This window comes from Phaseolus vulgaris, chromosome 11, assembly GCF_051622355.1.
Source record: "Phaseolus vulgaris cultivar YP4 chromosome 11, ASM5162235v1, whole genome shotgun sequence".
Lineage (NCBI taxonomy): Eukaryota > Viridiplantae > Streptophyta > Magnoliopsida > Fabales > Fabaceae > Phaseolus > Phaseolus vulgaris.
In genome coordinates this window covers 6,697,921-6,707,432 of record NC_143508.1, presented here as the reverse complement: position 1 = coordinate 6,707,432, position 9,512 = coordinate 6,697,921, and the positions used below count along the sequence as shown (strand labels likewise).

General features: G+C 31.3%; 1 protein-coding gene across 1 annotated transcript; it reads right to left on the bottom strand.

Annotated features, from left to right (window-relative positions):
• Positions 1–328: 328 nt before the first annotated feature.
• On the bottom strand, positions 329–5,018 carry LOC137827757 (uncharacterized). The gene is made up of 6 exons (XM_068634062.1): positions 4,305–5,018; positions 3,969–4,160; positions 3,491–3,727; positions 2,986–3,203; positions 2,114–2,365; positions 329–860 (listed from the first exon to the last, which is right to left on the bottom strand). The coding sequence occupies exons 1-6, from the start codon at positions 4,594–4,596 to the stop codon at positions 597–599; spliced, it is 1,455 nt and encodes a 484-aa protein (XP_068490163.1). The 5' UTR covers positions 4,597–5,018; the 3' UTR covers positions 329–596.
• Positions 5,019–9,512: the final 4,494 nt, after the last annotated feature.

Here is a 9,512-nt window from a genome sequence, read left to right as displayed (position 1 = left end):
GATGAATGAAATACCATTTGTATTGAAGATAATTTTGAAAAAGAAAAAAAATATATTCATTAATACTGTGTTCAAGGAAATGATCATGTATTGAGTAATTGCTCATTGTTGCTCCCTTTAATCCATGAATAAATATAAAAAGAGGCAACCCTCCTGTGAAGGTTTTCTAAATTTATTCCATGAGTTTGGAAAAATGCTTTACGGATTGAGCCAACTATCTGCGGTACAATTACCCTGGTCGTTTGATCTAGAACAGAGAAATATAAACATTATATAATTTTTCAAAATCGTATGGAATTCAGATGAACTCATTGTAGTGTCATGTCACTGTTACCAAAAACAAGTTTTGTATTAAAGTTATGACGAAGTGGGAGGAAATGGGTTCATGGGGTTGTTGAATCAAAGGAGTTCAAACACTACTTTGTAGGATACACCAGTTCAACAGCCCAGAGAAGGGCCAGAAGCACAAATTTTATTTTCTTTCCTATACTGCTCCATTGGAGATGAGGCAAAACTATAGGGTATGTACATCATAAAATTGTAATGTTCGACCAGAAAAATGGAAGAAGAACATTTTTATCCTGTTATGTGTACTTCTAGTTTGTGGCATAATCATCATCGTCTACTACTTCTTGCTGTTCAATATTGGTTTCTTGGGTGGCTTGATCTACATTTATAGGAATGCTGAGTGGACCTTGTGGGGTTCCGAAAAGTGTAGTAAATATCTGTTGGTGGCATTCATGACAAAAGTAGATGTAAGTGAAATGGCCTTCATATGGGAGTTTATGTACTGCGGCTCCCGGTAGCACGCGGTGCACAAAATCAGTCATTGATGGGGGAACCACTTTATCATCCATTCCCTGTTAACATTGCACTAAAAAAAGTCAACTATTGGTTCACATAGAATTAGAGCAGGAAAGTAGAACTAAAGTTTTTTTCATTTTCATTTAGCGGAAATGTAAGCCTCTTGATGATTTACACAAGAAACGAGTAAAGACTTCTTAATTTTAGTTATCAACTGTGCCAAGGGAAACATCTACCATAAGGAACCATATCATACATTGGTGTCTACTTCACAATTTCAGAATGAAATGGCAACTTTAAATTATGTTTAGTGGAAGGTACAGCAATACAACAGCAACACTGAAACCCAGTAACATCAAATGGAAATTAGGAAAAAAAACAAGAAAACTCGTTGCTTGGTTCCACCCTATGCAACAGTTAAATGTTTTCCTTCCATGTGCTCAATATAGTATGCTAGACTACTGGGAACTTAAAACAGCTCAGGTTCCAAGAATGCAGTAACAATAATGATCATGGTTATCAAAGTTGGGAGTCTACTGTAGATTCAAGGGAGATCTGTAAACTCGACTCGTAAACCTGAGTTTATGTTGACTTCTGTCAACATAGACTGGTGGACATACTACCAGTTAATGGGAGATAAGCAAAAGTAAAAGGTCAAAGCAAGTTGCTTTAATATGTTGTAAAAGGAAAATAAAATTTACATGGTTTTAACATTTAGAACCAACTGGTCAGAATGAGTTTCTAGAACTCCTGAAAAGAACTCAAAAGGCAAGCAACAATTGAAAATGCTGAAAATTGGCTTGATAATGTTTGGTAGTTTAAATTCGATACATTTAGTGTTTTTTTAATATTTGTATATATTAATACATTTTTAATACTATTATTTGACATACTCAAGTGCAGCTACATCCTAGTCCAATATTATATAAAATATTTTTCAAATCTGCATATTGCATCATTGCTTTTAAGTGATTTAGTTGTAAAAAGAACTGTAGTTTAAGCTTAACTCAATTTAGAAATTTGGTCATATCATATCTCTAGTCAATGTGAAATTTCCAACACACCTCCTCAAGTTCTCACGCTGAAGACTAGACATCTCAAGCATGGGATTGACTTGACAAGATAAAGTTTGCACTCACTTATATATTATAATTTGACTATCTTTAGTCGATATATAATCTTCAAACACATTTATTTTAAATTGTTTGGATAAAAGAACGCAAGCAGGCAATTATGATAAAATTACTGTGTATTTATGTGAATGAAACAACACAAGGGGAGTTGGGAGAAAAGATATAGATGCACTCACTTGCCATATATGTATAGGGCCAAGAAATCCTGTATATTCCTGAGTTTCAGTGAACATTGATTTAAGCCAACTGAGTAATTCACTACTCTGTTTTCTCTTCTGCAATTTGAGGTCTGAAAGGCTGAAACCCCAATTTGTGACCTGCAAAGCAGCTTCCTCCACAAATGGTTTCACATTTCTCTGTCTGGTAGATTCTTCCACATCCCTTTGCCAGAATTCCTCATAGATTGGATCTTCCATCAGTGCTTTGTCCTGAAAGAGACATTGAAATCTTGCATGAGTGAATGTACATGTTTAAAAAAAAAAACTCTTGGGAAAGCATGGGCCATCAGAACCTGCTTTTGGTGACACAAATTTACATTGCTATAAATTTCAACCAAAGTTCAGTTATAATTTTTTCTTTAAATCACAGAACAGAGCTAAACCATATTTGAAAATGCCAAGAATGTCTTTAGCAATTGTACAAGGTCGTCTCGTCCATATAATGATCAGTTTAATTGGCACAACACTAATGTTTAGTCCGTCTGGCTGATTACAGGCGGCAGTCATATAGTGGACCATCAATAAAAATATTAAACGCTTGAAGTCATATATGGATGTCACATATCAGTATTTGCCTCCTCTAAAGTGATAGGTCCAGTTTAAAGGATAAAGACCAGAATTATAACAATTGATTTGAAAAATCAACAGTTGAATGTCATAAAATACATACACAAGTATGTCAAACTATGAAGTTAAAACTATTCCCTTCATTTTCTTACCAAGAGTTTTCTAACTCTACATTAAGTATCCATCTTACTTTTAAGGAGCCAAAATGTAAATATTAGATGTGTTGATTCAAAGATAAAAAGGGATAGGCAAAGTTCCCTTACCCTCCTTCCCAGAGATAATGACAGCCACCTATCAATCTGTCCATGCTTTCCTGACAAGAGGCTTCGCTGATAGAAGAAGGCTAAAAATCTAGGAAACCTCCGGGCTAAGAAGTACAAGAATTTTCTTCTCCGTGTCCATTTGTTCCAAGTTCTTCGTCTCTCTTCCTTTGTCATCATAGGATCATATGGGTTCACCATAGGAGCAAACATGGCTGCACCTGATAATTAACATCCGACAGGTGAATTTCATAATGCATGGCATGGTGCTTATTCCCTCTGAAAAACCTGATTATATTGTTGTGGCACATTGCACACATATATTACCTAATATATTTTTCAAAAAGCACTACTTTCAAAAGGATGCAAAAGTTATAACAACTCGCTTTAGATAAAACAAAGTAAATGACTAAAACAGCTATAAAACTTCTGACATGAACTGTATCATAAGTTGCATGGACATAACAAAAGAAAAAAAGCACACGACAACCAAAAGAGCAACTAATACCAGCAAGCCTATCCGGAATGTATCTAAGTGCAGCCCAAGCATGCATACTCCCGCTTGAGTAACCAAGAACCCAAAACTTGTTCACACCAAGAGCATCCGCTAAAAATGCCATATCTGCTGCCGAGGATTCCAGGTTCCGTTTGGGATGAGGATCACTCTCACCAAAACCAGGAAGATCATACGTCAACAAACGAATACCAAACTCTTCCAGCATAGAATCTTTAACTCCAGGAATCCCTAATTCCAAAGAAGATGCCAAAAAACTGTTAATAGAAGAAAAGAAACTACCTCAAGCAGGTCTCTATAGTCTCACCCAATCTCTTTATGGAAATAAATTAGTAATGTTTAATTACTTGTCATTTAAAGACTAGTTGTGACCAGTGATCCAAGTAGGGTTGGACCATGAAACAACTTCTCCTCACATGAGATAACAAACAATTAACAGCAACTAAAGTTAACAATTCAAAAGAAAATCAACCTGCAAGTCTGGAGGAAAGAAAACTATGAGGAGCAATGACGGAAAACCTAGCTTTGTGAGACGAAACACCTTGCTCCTTATACGCCATGTTCCTTCCGTCAGGAAGCACTACGCGAGAAGCACTAGGAGGATGCAGAAACACCTGCTTCACCGGCGGCGCGTCCGGATCACGCTCAAAATTCACATACAAAGCTAGAAAGAAAAACAAATCAATCATAACAAACACCATAGACAGCATTAATAACTTCCATGAAGCTACTCCTAACCTGATCTAAAAGTGAACTTCAAAAATATTCAATTGATTTGCTTACATTAAAATTGAAGTTGATTGATTACCTAAGAAGGCGAAAAGGAAAACGAAGAAAATGACGGACCAAGCGTGAAGAGGATCCTTATCCTCGGGCAAATACTCGTTGAAGAAGCTCAATTTGGAGAAAAGCTTGGCACAGGGTCCTCTCAGTCTTTTTCCAATGTAGGAATCTCTCCCTAAGTTTTTGACAACAAATGAATCTTCGTTGACCAAACTCTGCTTGACTATGTCTCTGCAACCTTTTCCGAACTCCACCGTCATCTCCGCCACCCCAACCATGAACTCCCTGGCGCACTCCTTGGTCTTCACCCACTCCATCACGCTTCTCTCGCTCTCTTATTTTCCCCAAACAATCACATTCTGGAAGAAAAGGGGGAGAAAGTAGACATGATTGGAGCAGAGAAGTGAAGATTTGAGTTTGATTTTGTTTTGGGTTGGAGAAAGGGAAAAGGAATAGGGTGCAAATGAGGTATTTATTAGTAATATTTATTTTGTTGTTGTTGTTTTGTTTGTATAGAGTGGAGGAACTGTGAGGGGTTAATGCTGACAAGCAAATGGACCCAGGAGGGAAATGACGAAGAAGAAGAAGCAGCAGCAGCAAGAACAAAATGGGGCTGAGTGAGAAAATTGGAAGTGGCTTTTCGTGGTTTGGAATTTAGATGGGGACGTTGCGCCAGCAAAGCACCTTTCTCCGTCGTAACCGTTACTATTGCCCATCCATGTCTCTATTATTACTTCTTAAAAAATGTTTCGGGTTTTCTTCATATTCATATTTACCTATTATTATGGTTAAATATATTAAGGTTAAATATGATTAATAAAATTAAGTTGTATAAAAAAATAAATAATACATTTTTAATTATGATTTATATATTAATTTTGGTCAAATAATATATGTTTAAATTATTGGAGATTCTCTCTGTAATTTTGTACCGATATGACTGATCGACACAATGCGTGACTCGGTTTTTTTGACCAAGCTAATCGAGACATCTATGAACGGCTTGGTCGACCGACACATATACTCATTAGCGTTCAAACCAAGGTTATTGAAACATAAACTACCAAAAAATTAGGTACCTTCCCCATTTGACATTCGTTCGAGAGTCGAAAAAGTAGCAATGAACCCTAACAACCTGTAAAAAAAATGAGAAAGACAAAAACTTCAATAATAACTAAAAAAATAATATTAAAAAATAATTAATTATGGTAAACCACTGAATAATCTTTCATTATTTCCTACTAAAATTAAAATTCTATTGTGTGATCCTTGGCTTTGGAGGAATCACAATAGCCAAAGGGAAACGTGAAAAGTTTTCGTATTTGGTGATGCGCTATTTGCGGTGGAATGACGCTCTTACCGTTCGTCGCCACGTGTATGCTGTTTTCTTAATTTATTTTATAAAACTCACATCTCAGGACAAATTCTCTCATAAAAAATAGTTAATAAATATTTCATGATTTATAAAATAATTCTTATATAATATTTAAAATTTATGAAAAAAAATTATTATTTTTTGCAAGAAGTTGGATATTTGTTATTGTTTTTGTAAATATTTAATATAATGAAACATTTTTTCGTTACGTATTATTTTTCCATATATTTTTTATCCCTGTATAAAACCTCAGTGGCAGAATGAAGCATAAAATATTAAGTAAAAACTTTCAATTCGCAATTCCAAGTGATTCCAAGTGCATGCCATGATGTAACAAAAAGAAGTTGCATGCCATGTTATATTTATCATCCAAAATTTTGATAAATAAATAATTCTTCAAATTTAGTAATCCCCATTTATTTTAAAATTTAGTCCTTGTAAAAAAAATCTTTAAATTTAGCTAGTCTAAATTTTTTTTGCCATTCCTAAATTTCTAAAAATACACTTATTTTTGCAACTAAAAAAAAGTAATTGACATTTCATTACTTGGTTCGATATGCCAATGCCTTCAAACCAAGCCACCTTAAGAATTTTCATGAAAGAAAACGAGGTGACAAGTTTTAGCGTGAGGCTTTTCATGTTATGTATAAATTAAAAAAAAATACAGAAATTATAAGATTTTTTTTATAAATTGACTTATATTAAGTTAGTTTTAACTTTTAAAAAAAATCATTTTATTTTTAAATTTATCTCTTCTAAGTATAAACAAGTTTTTCCAGAATTTTTTTTAAAAAAAAAGACGACATGATATTTAAAAGAAAATTATTATTTCTAGTCTTATTAAAAAAAAAGACTATCAATAAATTGTTATTAATATGTCATTAAGTTTGGTGTCGACTAATTAGCTATGAAATAATATATCATGAATATTATGAACGATTAACTTTTGTAAAAGTGCATACTAACTAATGATAAACCCTAAATCCTAAAACAAAACTGTTATTTGAAACACAATTTGTAAAAGATTCAATTACTTATGCTATTTATAATAGCTGCATATGTTTCCATTGCTTTATGACTTAATCAAATTTTGATATTCACTTTGAGAAAAAAAACATGAAAAGAGCTCAAATATTGTTGCTAACTAATTTCATATCATATTTATATAGTAACTATGAAATTTCAAGATGATTTGTAAATATAATTCCATATATATAATATATATGTTCAAAATTATTCTATCATTTTCATGTATTGGAAAATTGTTTATATAATTTCACATGTATAATTAAGTGTTTTTATAAAAGAAAATGCTAGTTAACTAAGAGTTGATATTTCTATTGACTGAAGGAAATTACTACTTGAAAATCTAATTTAAATCCAAACTTATTTAGAATGAAGACAATTTTTAAAAATATAATTGATCATCTCAATTTAATTATAACATATGAGAGTTAAAATATGAGATAAAATGGAAACATATTACTATTGTAGTGGATAATTACGGGTAAAGGATTTTTTTTTTCATAAAGTATACCTTTAAATTTTCATGTGAATAAACTTAATAAAACCCATGAAATAAATTATCTATAATGTGTGTTAACATTTAGTAGGAATGAATTTATATATCAATATAATTTGGTTAATACTTATATTTATAGGTCGGAAAGTCATATTTATGTTGTTGTGAATACTTTTTTTAATTTTTATATGTCAGTTTATAATAGTTTTCGGTTGTTGATTTCCAGTCAAAGTGGGAGGACGTATATACAAAAGATTATCCGACACTAAAGTTAATATTTAAATTTTGGTAGTTGAGGATAATAAATACTAGTAAATGTATGTCTTTGAATTAGTGTTGGTCAACTTATTTATAAAGATGTGTTGAACCTTTGTATTGGTACAAGTAAATTAACACGGATATTGTAGTTAATTCTAAATTGATTATGATATTTGGTGTTAATTCTTTAAAAAAAATTATACTTAAATAACTTTTACTTTAAGATATTGAGGTGATTAAGGTCCTGATAATTTTTTCATTAATAAGATGATTAAGGTCATAATAATTGTTGCATTAGTAAACAGTATGACCGAGATGTTTTCAAACGGAATTTAGGGTTTAGGACATTTAGATTTTTATACGGTACAATTAATATTAAAAAATTACATGACCAACTAATTTAAATTATATAAAATGAATATTTAGAAAAATATAATGAAAACATTTTTAATTAAAAATAAATTTCGTATAGAGTGAAATACATGAAATATTGATCTCTTTTTCATTCTTCGAAACCATCATAATCGTATCATACATGTAAGTGGTCCATGGTCTTCCTTTGTGGTTGGAAGTTGGAGTGAGGGTCCAAATCATAATCCAAAACCAAGGATAATTAGTCAACGAGCTTAGCCAAATATAATTAATTTTTCAGAAAAAGAGAAATGTGAGGTTGTGTCACATGTTTAACTTTTCTTTGCATTTCAAAAGGTTTATGATAACTGTCGGTGTTATCTTTTTGTTTGTTGCATGGGATCAGATTCTTGTGCCCACCAACTCAATAAAACATTGTTCTAAGAAAAATCTAAAATCTTGATCAATCAAATCAAACAAAAGCTGAACACTCACTTTCATTTCATTTTGATAAATTAATATTTTAAATAATTTCACAAAAATTTACGTGAAATATTATTTATAAAATATTTATAAATTTTTCAAATTTCTTACACAAAATATTTGTTTAATGGGTTAAAAACCCAAATTCATTAACACTAATAAATATGAATATAGTAGGTTGCACAAACATAAAGAAACATAGGGCCAGATATTAATAGAAATCATTTCATACTAAGAGGGACAAAATATTTGGCATATGCCAAATGTGTTTCCTTTTGTCCCATTTGTATATACAAAGTTAAAAGAAAAAAAATGAATAAAAGTCCAAAGTGAAAAGAAAAAATATATGTATTATTTAGGTTAAATGATGAATTTGACCATTTTGAAAGAATGGCATATTTTATTTTAGTTATGTAATATGTACAAAGTTATATAGTTATGTTTTATTGTTAAATTTTATCATAAAATTGTAGTATTAGAGATTAATTTTTTTTTCACACATTTAAAGGTAGAATTAGATTTTTATTATTTTTAAAACTAAACTAACACTCTTTCACACAAATTAAAAAAATATATTAATCTAAAAATAAAAATTAATTTTTTAATAACGATTATTTTTTGTAACTTGGTTGATAATTTGGGTTCATTATCTTCTGTACTTTTGCATCATCAGTCAATCACCATAATCGTAGGTTCCGTTCAATTTTATATTAAGTAAAAAGAAGTTAAATAAATCATAAACTCACAAAACTATTTAAAATTTTAAATTAAAATAATAGTTTTTTATACATAAGTATATAAAAACAGACCTAATACTTGAAATACTTCAAAATTCCAATGTATCTTGTAAGGGTCTAAAAAATAACCTTAGAGTAGAAGTGGTATATTTTAAATGATACCTGAATATTTTATTATTAAAATGAAATGACATATAAATAGAAGAGTCTGTCGTTGGACTCCTGGCAGCGAAGACTATATGATTGCCCGATCAGAATCTCTTATAGAGTAAGTTCAATTTTTACCCTTCTCTGAGTCAAAGTTTTGAACTTGTAGATCAATCTCAATCTAAGTGTATGCATGTGCCTCTTTTAGTTTTAGGATTAGTCTTTAGTAGATCAGAGTCCTAGAGATATAGTTAGATTTTTTATCAGGACTCTGTGGTGCAGGTTAAGCTACTTTTGAAGATTTTGGTAGGTTTGGAGCTCTTCGTGAGGATATGCTCAAGTAAAGGTAAGGGATGCTAG